The sequence below is a fragment of the Phascolarctos cinereus genome, unplaced genomic scaffold (assembly GCF_003287225.1).
Source record: "Phascolarctos cinereus isolate Bilbo 61053 unplaced genomic scaffold, phaCin_HiC Scaffold_4;HRSCAF=312, whole genome shotgun sequence".
NCBI lineage: Eukaryota > Metazoa > Chordata > Mammalia > Diprotodontia > Phascolarctidae > Phascolarctos > Phascolarctos cinereus.
Window position 1 is genome coordinate 348,442,105 of NW_027555847.1, and position 15,679 is coordinate 348,457,783.

At 38.8% G+C, this 15,679-nt stretch overlaps 2 protein-coding genes across 2 annotated transcripts in view; one reads left to right on the forward strand and one right to left on the reverse strand.

Moving 5' to 3' along the window:
* Nucleotides 1-148: 148 nt before the first annotated feature.
* On the forward strand, nt 149-15,012 carry SELENOP (selenoprotein P). The gene is made up of 5 exons (XM_020996432.2): nt 149-256; nt 4,366-4,581; nt 8,913-9,125; nt 11,232-11,349; nt 13,399-15,012. Exons 2-5 carry the CDS (start codon nt 4,379-4,381, stop codon nt 13,768-13,770), a joined length of 906 nt encoding a protein of 301 aa, XP_020852091.2. The 5' UTR covers nt 149-256; nt 4,366-4,378; the 3' UTR covers nt 13,771-15,012.
* CCDC152 (coiled-coil domain containing 152) overlaps nt 14,644-15,679 on the reverse strand; it is a 46,389-nt gene continuing 45,353 nt past the window's right edge. The window contains exon 8 of the mRNA XM_020996446.2: nt 14,644-15,232. Coding sequence (XP_020852105.1) covers nt 15,110-15,232 — 123 coding nt within the window. The 3' untranslated portion in view covers nt 14,644-15,109. The remainder of the gene's footprint in view (nt 15,233-15,679) is intronic.

Sequence of the window (15,679 nt, forward strand, 5' to 3'; positions counted from 1 at the left end):
CTATGCGTGGAACACTTGCTGCCACCAGTCACGTTAGTCACAAAAGATCCCAAGTGATTTGCTTTGGTTGCAAGGTCATTTAGGTCTGGGAGCCCTGAACTCTGGACCACAGTTGAGCTAGGGAAATAAACAAGCGGAGTATAAATAGCGGCCAGAGCTGACGGGTGGGGACGCGTCCCGTTTCGGGAAGGAGTCAGTAGCAGCTGCACACCTGGGCAGAGCCGAGCCGAGCCGGGCAGAGCGCGCAGCAGGGAGCGTAAGTGGGCACCCAGCTCTTCCTACACCCGCAGCACTTTTGAGTTGGGCAAACGTGTTTTCGTTTCTTTCTGCCTAACTTTGACACACACATACACAATGCATGCATAGTTACATATATATATATTATACACACAGTGCGTGCATTTTCACACTTCAGCATACATATATTAGGCACGCACCACATAAACGTGGTTTGTGGAAAGAAACACCATTAATAAAGCAATGAAGCGGGGGAAATAAAGCTTCTGTCTGGTCTTGGGGTGGGGTCGGGGCTTAGATAACGGGCAGCCCTCAAGGTGACGGTTTCTGGTTATTCTGAAAATCCTATTCCCAGAATTTTCAAGTAATCTCAAGGCTAGAGATGAAGGAGCTTTGAGATGGCAACAGGGACCGGTTCCCAAGAAAAAAAGCAGGATGCAGTTTAAATATCCATGCCTGCAAAGTTACTGTTTGCTCTGCAAGGCATGAAAGGGCCAAGGAGGGAGTGGAGAGTCCACAGGTGGCTACTTAGCCATGGCAAGTTCAACAGCAGCTACATCTGCCAGCAGCAGGATCAGCAAGCTCAAGGCGCTTTCCCCATCTCGGGCGCTGCACGAACACTAGCCCCTAGGAGACTCTGGCTGGAGCTGGCAAGTGGTGCCTCAGCCGAGCCCCGGAGCTTAAGCCACCAGGGGTTACGATTGCTGCACGGATTGGGGAGTGGTGGTGGTGGTGGGCGGCCCGGGTGCTGTTTTCGCCAGGAGGGAACTTTCTGGAAATGTTGTGGGGTAGAAAAGTTGAGAATGCCAAGTGGAGGAGAAGGAAACTTTTACGTATCTTTCTCCTTGTCTGAGGAGGCGTTTCTTACACAAGCGTTATAGGAAAGCACTGAAAAGCACTTTGGGAGGGTTAACTTAGGAGGTGTGGAGTGGATGTGCTGTAATAATAATATTTAACATATAGATGATCAACCCAATCATCTATACTGTAAATTTGTTTGGGTCACTTAAGGTTGCAAATACAAATCATTTTAGAGAATATTTATTGTCCATAATAGGGAGTATCAAAAGGCTATGCCCATAACTTAATAACTTAATGACACAGTGCTTCAAGGTTTTCTGATTCCAAGCCCAGAATTCTACCTGCTGTGCCATCATATGTTACATACAAAATGCCCTTAAGGCAAGTAGTCAGGAGACAGAATTATTTCATAACTGTGGAGCATAAGGCTCTATGACTTTTCCTTTTGAGAGAGTCCATAGTATTGGCTCTATTTATCTATCCATTTGTTTTTGCTGGGAATTCATTATTAATTAAAGTGGCAAAAGTATACAGTGCTGAGGTCACTTTCAAATAGCTAAAACCCGAGAGAAATAGTCAGTAAAGCAGGAATATTTAAGCCTTTCTAGTTACAAATAAAAGGTCTTTTAAAAATGAAATCCAACAAAGGTGTCAGATTAAAGTTGCCAAAGTTATTACAAGTAATTTGTCTATTAATATTATTATGAGTTACAGTATTATTAGGAGTATCCTAGAAAGACTGAAATAGGTCCTGAAACCTTTCAGTAGTCCTGAAATCTTTTGTCTTTCACACACTGAACACCAGAGGGAGCTTCAGCATTACATTACAGAATTATGCATCTGGCAATGATATGAGGTCATATCATGTTAGGAATTCCTACATAGATATAATTTTATCCTGTTTTTGAAGTGTTAAATAATGTGTGGGTCATACTCAGACACTTTGGTTCTCCTCAACAGAAGAACATGCAAGGATCCAGATAAATCTTGGCAGAAATTCCTTGCAGGAGCTACCATAAAATAAACTCTTCAGCTACATGCGGTAATGCAGGCTAGCTTAAAGCAGTATCCCCTTGTTTTCCAGGATCAGAAGCTTGTTTGTTTACTAATTTATTGGATAATACATTATCATGACACTATGCCTCCCCTAGTCTCCCTCCAATGTCCATTTCCATTGTGAATAAACTAAGCTTTGATTGTTTTTACAATTCCAAAAAATGTTCTTTTGATTGGTCCTGGGATTGCCATAAAACACAAGAGCTTTTGGGATTCTGACTTCATCCTCTACCTACATACTCCTGTGTCTGAGCCAGCTTCACTTCTCTTTTAGTAGTTTGGCTACATATTTGTCTGTAAAATGGCATTTCAAACGTTTATGGTCATTTTTCAGTTGCCCCTCCACTCAGAGGGCACATATCCTAGTCCTGATCTTATGTACCCCTTGGTTACAGTAGAGGTAGTTGGTCCCCTAAAACTTTAAACTTCTGAACCCCAAGGAGAATATCCCAGATAAAATATATGTTCCCATGGCTTGAGAGTTTACTCTGACAATAGCTGGATGCTCTTGGATAAGTCATTTTCTCTCTGAGCCTGTTTCCTCTTCCAAAATGTTGAGGGAATAATACCTGCACTTACCTACTTCATAATGCTGGTGTGATGAAAGCATTTGAATTACCTTAAAGCACCATGAGTGAGTGGGCTGTATGATAATAATTATTACCCATGGGTTTACCAAATGAACTTGGGCTTTCAGGGGGCCGTGTTTATCTCGGGGTAGACCTGCCTTTCAATTAGCAAGTATAGCTCCCTGACAGTTCAACAAACAAAGGATAGACTTTCAGGAAGGGGAAGAAAAATGGGGAGGCTTTAGGAGATAGAGAAACTCATATGATTCTAAAGCTAGCCTGGTTCATTTGGTGATACTTTCCATGGCTGTCTTGGTTGTTTTAAGGTCAGTCATTTTGATTAATCCCCTAAACCTTTGTGTCCTTTTTCAGTCCCCATAGAGAAGGTAGTCTTAATCTGGGGTCCATGGATAGATTTCAGTGATTCCTTGAACTTGGATGGGGGGAAATTATGTCTTCAAAATAATTAGTATCCTTCATAATTTTGTTTGCTTTATTGTAAGAATTTTAAAACATTATTCTGTGAAGGGGTACATTGGCTTCACCAGACTGCCAAAGGGATCCAAGTTAAAAATGCCTGTTATAGAGGAGTGAAAGTGACAATTTATGTTGAGCATGCAGACTCAAATAAGATTTTATTTATTAAAAAAACAACTTGTCAAATAACATGATTTAGTGGCTAGAATATCAACTTTATGCTAAACAAACATCTGAGTTTATAGAGGTATTAGGTGAAAGTTAAAACTAGGATAGAGCCAGCTGAAATTTGCCTAACAGTCCTGAAATTTACAGGGCAAATTTAGAAGTACTTGTAATCCTAAACAACTGAGCCTAGTTAGGATAATTAGGACAGTTAGTTAGTTAGGATAATTAATTAAAATAGGAAGCTTAGTTGCTTCCTCCCCAGGAGGTGGGATCCCAGGTGAACTCTCCAACGTCCCACCCTTTCCAGTCTCCCATGGCCTTGGGAGTCTCGGTATTGAGGTGTCCTGAGGTTTGTCTGCTCTTCTGCCTGCCTTGCCTCTTCCACTCCCATTTTGTGCTCCTTGCTTTGGGTGCCAAAAATGTTCTAGTTATGGCTCTATACTGGGCAGAGTGTTTTGTTTTTTTGTTTTTCCTTTTTTCTGGGCCACAGTAATTTAACTGTTAAAGTGGATCTGGCTGAGCTGACTTACAGTGTAAGGTACAGCCAAATATAATCTCAAAGACGTTGTAGTAGATAGGATCTGAGTTCCAAGGGTTAAGTTTTAGTTACTTGCCAGGAATATAATCCTTGGAAGTGGAGCTTTGTGCTAACTTTGACTTCATCAGTTGTATTTGGTATTTTAGAGGCCTACAGGGAGAACACACATTTGTAGCCTGATGTAGTGTCTCTCTCCAGTGCTGGACTGGAATTGAAAGAATCTTGGTTTTGAACTCTACCCCTGACACGTAGCAGTATGACCTTGACTTCCAATCTTTCTGGGCCAGTTTCCTCACATGTAAAATGGGATACTAATACCTGTTAACATTTGCTTTACCTTGTCATTTTGAAGATCAAACAAGATTATATCTCTCCAGATCTTAGCCATGCTTGAAATATAGTACCACTTATTAAATGCTAATAAACTCATTCATTCCTTCACTTTGAAAACTTTAGGATACTATAGAAATGTCAGTGATTCTCATCATGGATACTATATAGCAGTTTCCTTATTTCCAGGAAAACCTCCACAATGTGGAGAGGCCTGGCGCTTGCCCTGGCTCTCTGTCTCCTCCCCTTTGGAGGAACAGAGAGCCAGGTGCAAAGCGTCCGGTGCAGAGAAGCTCCAAAATGGCACATACGAGATCAAGAGCCAATGCTGAACTCTCTGGGTAGAGTGACTGTGGTTGCCCTCCTCCAAGCCAGCTGATACTTGTGCATTCTGCAGGCCTCCAGGTAAGAGGGTTTTAAGGTTTTAAAGGACTTTTAAACATCTTCATTTATGCCCCACACTTCCACAAAACATTGTATTTTTCACCTCTCTGATGCATGTCATAAAATGATTATGTATTGTAGTTCCCTGTGTTTCCGAATTTAGGCTTCTTGATTGTAAGTTTCATAAGGGCAGGGACTGTGTCTTTTATTTGAGTGGCTTTATATTGAATTTATATTTATTGAATGTATAAAATAAATACAATATATCAAATATAAACTAATATATAGTAAATATAAAATATAATTTTAAATTTATATTGAAAGCTTTGCAACTTTTTCTTTATCACTGGAACTCTGATGGCATCAAGGTGGGTATTTTAACCCTAGCACTATAGATCATATCACATGCATACCTTCTCATCTTTTATTAAAGTATTTTTTCCAATTATATGTAAAGACTATTTTTTAGCATTTTTATAAGATTTTGAGTTCCAAATTTTTCTCCCTTCCTCCCTCCCCTCCTCTCTCCCTAAAATGGTAAGCAAGGGCACTGGCTCTGGAGTCAGGAGGACCTGTGTTCAAATCCAGCCTCAGACACATAACACTTAACTAGCTGTGTGACTCTGGGCAAGTCACTTAACCCCAATTGCCTCACCCCCCCCCAAAAAAAAAACACAACTAAAATGGTAAGCAATTTGATTAAGGTTATTTTTGTGCTGCCCTCTCACCTTGTGCCTCTCTTGTCTGGGTTTTCTATGGTCCTCTACAAAGGATTACTTATGGAGTTGGAGACCTTCTTCTAGGTCTTCTTCTATTTTGTTGGTACCAGTGCAGCTCCTGGTCTACCCATATTTTATCCGTTGATCTACATTCATGGAAGATAGCCTACCTGCTTTTCTAAAAATTCATTTCTTGAATATTTCTTTATGCCACTTTTTGTGCATGGGGTATCATTGGAAATATGTGGCAGCTTACTTGTGCCCATCGTTAAGTTTTTTCCTTGACCCTGGGGTCAATTTTGGTTCTTTGGAGATCATGCTATGCTGAGATTCACAATTATAAAGTATCACCCAGAGATCATGTGTGTTAACACCTTGGGTTTTTGTGCCAGGGATGACTTAGGATCCTTAAAAATCACTGTGCAATTTCTCAGATTGATTCAGCTTGCTCTATTCCTTCTGAAAATTCTGGGCCCAATTCACTATCTGTCAGTTGTTATCAGTCATTAGCATTTATGTATTTACATACACATATACATATGTGTATACACATACATGCTCCCATCCAAATGGATCTCATAGTTTGGATAAGTAATTTTTCATCTATTTAGTTTTTTTTCTCTTTCTATGGATTGCCGTCATCTCTTTTGATTAATCATAACTCAAATTGATTTAGTCCTGTAGTGTTGTAGAGCTTGATCCAATTACCCCAATATCATCTGAAAATAAGAATCTTTGAAGGGCCTCAATATTTGTAGGGGACTGCTCTTCCACTAAGTCTTTGAATAGGATGTCATCCATGGCTGTGGGCATTGCCATTAGGAAGAATATGTCTCCCTGTTTTATCACTCACTTGATGCTACTAATTATTGAACATAGTTATCCCAGTAGTAGCATTTGAGAAGTACTTATGATCTTAACATATGCATGAAAAATTCCTTGTGTGGAATCTCTCCTTTAATATCTATGAAGTGAATTCAACTTCAATTTCTTATTCAACAGTCATTAAAGCAGGATCACATATTCTCAGCACCTTTTATTTAATGAGTATTGATTTAATTTGAGTGCCTGCTATGTGCCAGGTACTGTTCTAATTTCATGCTGATACAACTGTATGCTGGAGGAAAGTGTTTGCAGAAGCTTACCTCATCCCTTCTCATATTTTTATACAGGGTATTCTTGATATAAATGGAGATCATCATTTTTTTTTGTCATCTAACACCTTTTTTATCTGTCTTATTTCTTTATTTACTACGTTTTACAGTCGATTATTCTTATATTGTTGTAAAGATGGGAAAATAGTTATATGGATTGGTAGTTATTGATGTCTTCTCGATCATCTTTCTTAAATGTGTTGGAGATAGAAAGACAAAATTTAAACTGACCCTGTCTTAATGAGCTTACATTCTAACTGATAACAATAGTATCTGTGATTTTCTCACATAGTAGATGTCCAATAAATATTCATTGACTGTTTCTAAAAAGGGGAAAGCTATGTTTTAAAAAATGTATTCATTATAGCTAAAACTTAACTAGACACCACTTGTGTAGAATTGATGCCAATCATTTAGATATCTTTATCTCAAAATTCATTGATTTAAAAACAAACTCCAAACCACCATAAAAAAGCTACTTTAAATATAAATCAGGTTATTATATGTTTGGTAGTTTAGGGAATATGTATCTTTTTCTTTTTCTTTTTTGGCTAGGCAGTGGGGTTAAGTGACTTGCCCAGGGTCACACAGCTAGTAAGTGTTATGTGTCTGAGGCCGGATATGAACTCAGGTTCTCCTGAATCCAGGGCTGGTGCTCTATCCACTGCGCCACCTAGCTGCCCCGAATTTGTATCTTTTTCACAGATTGTTGGTCAAATTATAATTGTTTTGGAATATTCTTGAGGTATAATGGAAAGAATATTGGATTTGGAATCAAAGAACATGAGTTCAAATCTAGCTCTGCTATAGCTGACCCATGTGACTTTGTGCAAGTTTCTTAACTTCTCTGGGCCTCAGTTCCCTCTTCTGGAAAATGCGGGAGTTGAACTAGATATGATCTCTAAGGTGCTTTCCAATTCTAAATTCTATGCATTTTCACAAAGAATATCCTAACTAACTGAATGTCAAAACGAGCTTCAGTTCCTAGAAGAGGTGAACGAGATAGCATTTAGCCTTGAAAGACTGGTAACTATTTCTGCCACTAAGTAATAACTTCATCAAATATAGACATGAAGTTTTGAGAAATTCAGGGAAAAAAGGTGATTCTGGTTTCCTTAGCGTGATTGAATTCACAAGGCAACTAGAAAATATGGCTAAGGAGAAATTGTAATTTATCCCACAAGCATTTATTGGGTATCCACTATGTATAGAGCACTTTGGGGAAGATGGGCATGACATGAATATGATGAAAATGCATCTTTCCTAAAAACATGCAGAATAGTTAAACTTTAAAAACTTCTAGCAACTTGGATTCTACATTTAGCTCAGCTGAAAGTGAATTATGTTTAAATGTGTTATGCATCAGTAGTATTTGCCATAACCTTCACTCCCCCATACCTATATTTTATCAATGATCAGTTTATCAGTGAACAATCACATGCCACTGGACTTACTGACTGTGAAGCAAAACTGATCTTTTCACAATCACAGATTTCCAACTATCACTAAAGAGGACCTGTTTCCCCTCTCTAACCCTTGCAGTGAGAACATTGGATTGGGAACAGATACCAATAGATTTTTTTTTTTTAGTGAGGCAATTGGGGTTAAGTGACTTGCCCAGAGTCATATAGCTAGGAAGTATTATGTGTCTGAGGCCGGATTTTGAACTCGGGTCCTCCTGACTCTAAGGCTGGTGCTCCATCCACTGCCCCACCTAGCTGCCCCGAGATACCAGTGTTTGAGCACCAGGTCTGTCACTCAATAATTGTGTGACCTTGAATGAATCACTTAACCCTTCTGAGCCCTAGTTTCATCTTCTGTAAAATGGGCACAATATTACTTGCATTGCCTACTCTAACAGGGATGTTGTGAGGCTAGGTGAGGTTATGTCAAACTCCATTGTCTAAATACATGTAAATTATTGGTATTTTTGACCCATGCCTTCCTTCCCAGATTCCATGTTCACACAATTCAGGGCTGGCAGCTTAAGGCCAGTAGGGCTCAGTGTGTCTCCCAGATCTAATTGTAACCTTAGCATTCCTATTCCATCATAGCTGATGTCATTCCATTATAGCTTTTGGGTTCCTCTAGCTCTGTTTCTTTATCCTCTCTACAACAACTCTCTCAGCAATCTCCAAACCTGCAATGTGAGCATGAGTTTGGACTGGCACTTTCTGTTCCCCAAAAGCCAGGTGGTCCATTCCTTACCATCCCCACAGCTGGCTTGAGTGCTCCCTGACACTAGCTCTCATGCTCTTTCTTGTCCTTAATTCAGATTGGGTTACTTTAGGCCAGGAGTCGTGGTATGGGGAAACAGAAAGAGGAAGAAAAAGGAAGGGAGACACGAGGATAGGGAAAAAAGAGGAAGTGAAAGATAAGAGGAGAAAGGGGGCTACACGGAGGCTGCTGATTCATAACAAAAAAGAATATATCTATTACTTAAATAAAATGAGAAATTTTTTCTTTCCAAATATTTTAGATTGGAAGACCTGCGAATGAAATTGGAGAGTGAAGGATTTTCCAATATCTCATACATTGTTGTCAACCATCAGGGAAACCCATCTCAATTACATTTCAAACATCTAAAAGATAAGGTTTCAGAGAATATTACTGTTTATCAACAAGAAGAAAATCAAAAAGATGTCTGGACTACATTAAATGGCAACAAGGATGACTTTCTCATATATGACAGGTGTGTTCCTATATATAGAATTGCAGAGTTAAATGAAAGAAACCTGACTTGTATTTTCATATTTGTACTGTTAGCCATTTATAAAAAATTGTTTTTGCTTTATCACAAAACCATGTTTATATCAAAAGAAGTATATCATTGTGTTTTGGTTTTATGTTTACATTTTTTCCCTTCTGAATAAGCAAAGCACTTAATATTGGAATATTTCACCTTTCTAGCATGCATGGAAATAAGTATAATTGACATTAATAAACAGTGAAAAAAACTTCCATTTCATATTTGCATATTAGAATATTACAAAGAAGGATCAACTTCTATATCATATGTAGTTCTAATCAAAGTTACTTTCATCCAGGGAAGTCAAAACTGGAGGCAACATGACATAGCAGATAGGGCACCGGACTTGGAGTCAGGTAGCCCTAGGTTCATGTCCATCTCTGATGCGTACTGCACCCCTGTGAGCCTGGACAAGTCGCTTAACCTCACTGCACCTCAGTTTTCTCTTCTGTAAAATCAGGAGGTTGAACTCTATGGTCCTTTTCAGCTCTAACTCTGTGGTCCTATGGCCTTTAGGATCCTAAAGGTCCGGTCTTATTTATAGTAAGAATTATCTAGATTTCTGAATTTGGAGCATGCTTTATTCATAGTACCCCCATTTAATCTGCATTAATCTACTCTTTTGGATCATAACTATACTTCATGAAAGAATAAGGCAGTTATATTTTTTGGGAACCTCAAAGGAAATATGGTCAAGCCTACTGAACAAAATTCTGTGAGGGCCTGAGCTATCCTAAGTTAGGCATTTTGGGATGACACACTGAAGTTCCCAGTCTTTGGTCTTCTTGTTTCTAGACCAGCCACTATTCCCTGGGGAAGGCATGGATGGGCTGGAGTGACATTCCATGGGCCTTTTCAGATCTGCCAAGCTGGGGGAATATCATATTTTAATACCCCCTAAATATTGGATGGATGTGGTTCTAGGTTGAGAGGACTCTTCTGGAATCAGGTCTAGGCAATTAGTTCCAGGCTTATCCTCTTAGAATTTTTGCTTCTTGTGGACAAATGGTATAGGGCCGAGGTGTCAGACAAGCAGCAGTGGCCACCATGCTTCTGAACTACATTAACTGTAATTGGCAAATATTTAACAAAATAAATAACAATACAATGGAACGTAGATAACGTTACTTATGTGATTTTTTTTAAGTCGATGTGTGGCCCACAGGGATCCTTAGGTAAGGTTTAGTGGCTTCCATTTCCATTTGAGTTTGACCCAGCTGGTATAGGGGATTCCTAAAAAAACCAGTCTCCCCTCTCCAGCTGTCCTGAATGTTACCTACCTACTTAGGATACCTCTAGATAGAACTATTCAAGGCCAAAAGAGATTTCTCTCAAGGCTCGTCTTGATTTGGTCTGGTCTGGTATTTCTGAATTTTGCTTAGAGGGTGGAAACAAAATGACAATATCAGGATGTAATTCTGATATTCCACCTGCTTAGGAGGAAGCTTTAGTGGGCTTACTAAAGCCAATTTCAAGGCTTAGAATCCCAGTGATTTGACCATTCCAATTTTTTTAAACATATCCACTGTATTTGAAACAAGCCAACTGTTGGCTAGAATTTGGAAATCTCTGTGTTATCCTGAAATTTCTCATTCTACTATCTGTTGTAATATTTGGCCTAAGGGGCAAATGCCACTTATAGTGAATAATTATAGTACTGAAGAAAGTAGCTCAGGTTCTGGCAAATTCTAACTATGTTACAAAGCTTTATTTGACCTATTTGCAACTACTGTGCTTGACTTTGGTGACTTAATTTTCAGTTAAAAATGTCAGTAAACTTTTAAAAAAATGCTATATTCCTGTTTATTATAAACACACGATAACATGTCATTCAGTTGAGGCTGGTCTTCCTTTTGTATTCCATCCGAGGGAATTTGTTGTTCAAAGTTCAAAATGTAACAGGATTTCACCCATATTGTGCTTTCACAGTATGAGCCACAGTATTAGAGTGAGGTTCTAGAATAGAAGATAATGTTTTAAGAATTCAGTATGGTTAAACTTTCTTTAAATGATGTTATGATATGATCTTTGTATTTTGTCTTTGTTTAGATGTGGCCGTCTTGTGTATCATCTTGGTTTGCCTTACTCCTTTCTGACTTTCTCATATGTGGAAGAAGCCATTAAAATTGCTTACTGTGAAAAAAGCTGCGGAAACTGCTCATACATGGTATTTTCATTTAATTAAGTCTAGGGGGAAAAGAAAATAATTCTAGGAGATGTTTAAGAAAGTTGGCATTTTGTGACTAATCAACATCAAACTACTTTACAACAATATTATTTAAAATTCAACCCATTTTTCAGTATGCTAGGTCCATTTTTGAAAAACAGTTTTAACCTAAAATATCAGCCATGCATGATGTGATCTAGACTATGTTAATATCAAGGTTGTGTTTCCATTGACACTGGTTGTCGTTGCTATTATGGATAGAAAATGTTTTGTTTATAATTTACATTTAATGGGAGGACCTCAAAGCATTTTCCATTTAAGAGTTTTGTATTTCCATAAAAATTTTTTAAGATATAAATTGAGTGTGAGGGTCACCAGATAGCTAAAAACCGTACTATTAGTTGACCTACATGGAGTCTTTCTCCTAATAATAGAATTGATTATCATGATACTTGGCCTATGGTGCCCACTGGGCCTAAAGAGCAAATGCAACTTCAAGTGCCTAATTAGAGATTTGGGACTATATCTCTGGTGCCTTGCACATAGGAGGTACTCAAAATGTATTTATGGAATTGAGAGGAACCATGCTATTTTATGTGATTCCTGTCAAGGCACAAAAAGGTTCCCAACTTAATCATCTAACTTCACATCTTTCTGATTTCCTCCTTCAGTGCTTTGGATTCACCTGTGCCTAGGTACCTGAGCATGAGAGAGAATATAAGATCCCTTCCAGCTCTAAATTTACAATCTGGCCTTCTAGAAATATCTCGATTACAAAATATCTTACAAAAGTAATGAAAGCCTAATTTTGGTACTGGAGAAACCTAAGGAATTCCTTAAAGAGAATATCTATCTATCTATCTACCTATCTATCTATCTATCTATCTATCTATCTATCTATGCATAGATATAGATATGTACATGTCTCTATATATATATTGGAGTATGAGTGAGTGTAGAGTACCTCTCTGACATGCAACAACTTCTAATGAGGTAATTTCTGAAAAATTACTTAAGAGATTATTTTGTTTTATCATTCTGTTCCTTTTGTTAGAGATCTCTACTCTTTCAAACACTTAGCTTAAACTGTTCATAAATAAAGGTTAAATGCTTCTGGGGTCTTTATTAACACAGGTGGTAATGAAGACATGATTTTAAAAAGTTGCTACCTAACCGTTATATACAAATCACTCAGTGGAACTTCTGTGACTTCCCAAGTCTCCTAAAATGTGAGGCCTAGCACTGGAACATGCATCCCTGAAATGCTCTTATTTCTCAAACTGATTTTAGTGTGTTTTAGGCTTAATTTTGAGCTGCTGTACCAACAGGGTTTGAGATTCCCCATGCTCATTAATCTCCCCTTCCTTACCCATGGGTACCTTGACAAAACTTGGAGTCCTGAAGAAATAGGTCAGTAAATCATTAACTTTGCTTAGTAATGCTCTAGTTGGCATAGGACTTACCAATAAAGCTATTGTGTTAGGGACAGTTAAAAGAAACCAACCAACTTTCAAAATAGTCCTATTGTATGAAGAACTACCTGTTTTGCAGAGTGTATGGCTAGCATTTTGAGTGTCAGAGAGAGGTTAATTTGCCCTGGAAACAATGCTGGACAACATGCATATTGCTGACCTAGCCATGTAGGTCAACTAATGGCAGTACCTAACTGTCTGGAGGCCTTTACCCCAAACTTGTCATATTCAACTTCTGTGTATGGAAATGCAAAGTAGTGGCATTAATGCAGGTGAAAAATATTTTGAAATTTTATTAACACAGTGGTTTTTTTTTTTCTGCCAGTGCTAGCAATGACTTTAGTAGTGGTACTGCCTAAACGGTGTGTGCGACTGATCTGGCAGTATGACAACATGTTGTTTATAGTGTGCTGAGCAGAATAAGGAAACGGTAACTAAATAATAACCAGTATGTCAGAGATGCGTCATTTCTCTGAATAATCACCAGCTTACTCCTTCTTTTCCTCTTAAGTCAAGTGGAAACGTTTTAATAGGGCTATTGATGAGTGGCTTATGTAGTGGTATTACTCTATTTCAGACCCTAGATGATGAAAGCTTTTGCAAGAATGCATCTTTGGTAACTGAGGAAGAAACAACTACAACCCCTGACCCTCAGCCTCCCCCCCACCCCCAGCATCACCGCCATCACCATGACCACCACCACCAGCGTCATCACAGGCACGGGCACAAGCCTTCAGAGAATAAGAAATCAGAAGATTCTGAGACAGCTATCGATGCTCACTCTATGCAAGGTCTTCATCGTCACCAGGAGTCTACACACCACCAGCACAAGCACATAGATCACCCAGGGAGCCAAGAAAATCCAGAAATCAGGGTTTTGGAGCTTTCTGTTCCAAGAAAGAAACTCTGAGGAAAGAGAGTAGCTGGTTGTGCAAACCAGCTACTCTGAAATTTGTCCCAAGGTGCAGAGTCAGCTCCTAAGAGCTGTTGCTGCCATTGTCGACATTTGATATTTGAACGGTTAGGCAAGTCAGTCACCTGACAATGTAAAGGCACTACGCTTCCTGCCTCATGCAGCTGACAGGGGCAACGGGCGGAGGAAAACATCACTGAATCCTGTCAGTGCCGTTCACCTCCAGCTGCCTGATATCCCGGTCAGCAGCTTGAGCCCACAGAAGCTAGTGCTGCTTGAAAATGAAAAACTAAGGCAGGAAGTTGAAAATGATCTACAAATTAAACTGCTTAAACATGAAAAAAAGAAACCCTCTAAGTTTGGACATGATTCCACTGCCAGCTAGTTGGTAGTGGAAATAAATTTGCTTATTAAAAATTTTAATTTTTGTCCATTTCACAAAGTACCCAATTAATAAAAAGTGATCCTAAATTAGAATTGAATTTGTGAAAAGATTTGGAGATCAGAACTTTAAGCATTCAAGTGACTACTATATTGGCTTCCAAAATGAGAACTTCCTGCCAGAGGAATTGGAACCAAACCACATTATTTCAGTGCCAACCAAAAGGTGACTGCAGCCTCTGGTTAATATGTCTTTCTTGTTTCTCTCCCTGTGTTCTGTTTGCATCAATGAAGACAGAAGCCGAAACTATGACCTAGGGGCTTCTGTTGGACCATTTGCAATTCAGAATGGAAGAAAACCAAAAAAAACATATTTGCCTTATTTTATATTACTTTTCTCTTTAGAGGTCTTTTTAATGCTACTTTTTCTAAGCTGAGAAATTAAAGAATCACACCTCATAGTTCAAGGTGCATGTTAACTTTGCTTAAAAAAGTGTATATGAAACCACATTACTTTAACGTGACAGCTTTTTATTGTGCATTTTTGTCGTTTAACTCATCTACTTGATTTTGGAGAGTTAGAGATAGGAATAAAACTTTTGCAATGTCTTGTTTTCTTTATTTAGCCCTGCATCATACTATTAAACATTTGAGAGTTTTTCTTTAGAAAGGTCTGGAAATGAAAGAATAAAAGACTGACATCTTACTAGCAGGTTGCTTAGGAAGTATTCCCATAGTCAATGATGGTTCAGTAGGTAAATTTACTTCTATGGACCTGAACTCTTTTATGGTTAATACTAATAAGCAAGAATGTCAACTAGAACTTGAAAATCTGATAACTGTGTGGGATTGTAAAAAAGATGAACAAACTCTCAATAAAACAAAGTTTCAGCTTTGTGTATGTGCCTGTTTGTTGGGTAGCTGTTTGTGTGATGCTGACCTATTCCCACTGTGTGTAAAGAGGCTGATTGACAAGGAGAGCTCACAGCTGGGATCAAGGCCGTTTTCGCTTGAGGTGAGAGTCTTTGCTAATGGTGAGGCGCTGCTCTAAATCTCGAATGGTATCACGAAGAATGGCAATTTCCTTGTTTTTTTCTTCTTGGAGATGCTGGAGCTTCTAAAGGAAGCAGCAAGTCTTTTGTTAGTCCAATACAGGAATGACAGTTTGCATTTGCACTTTCCTCAGTATCCATAGCAAGCCTATGAGGTACAAGGGGTTGGTTTGGTTTAGGGGAGGGGGGAAGTTATGATTTCATTACTGTAGAGAACTTCTGTGGTGAAACTCCCTTTACTGATGCAGAAGGATAACTGCTTTACAGAGCTACCTGGGACACTAAGAGCTTTAGTGACTTGGCTAGGGTCACAAAGCTAGCTGGTGCAAGCAGTAGGATTTGCACTCAGATCTTCCAAACCCAGTAGAAACTGGCTCTACTCTGTCATGATTGTGAAATTTTAGCAATTTTCTTCTTAACTTAGAACTCTTTAAAGACAATCACATAGCTGTTGTGATACCACATAGCACAACATGGTAACAGCGTATGGCGTATGAATGGTATGATCTCAG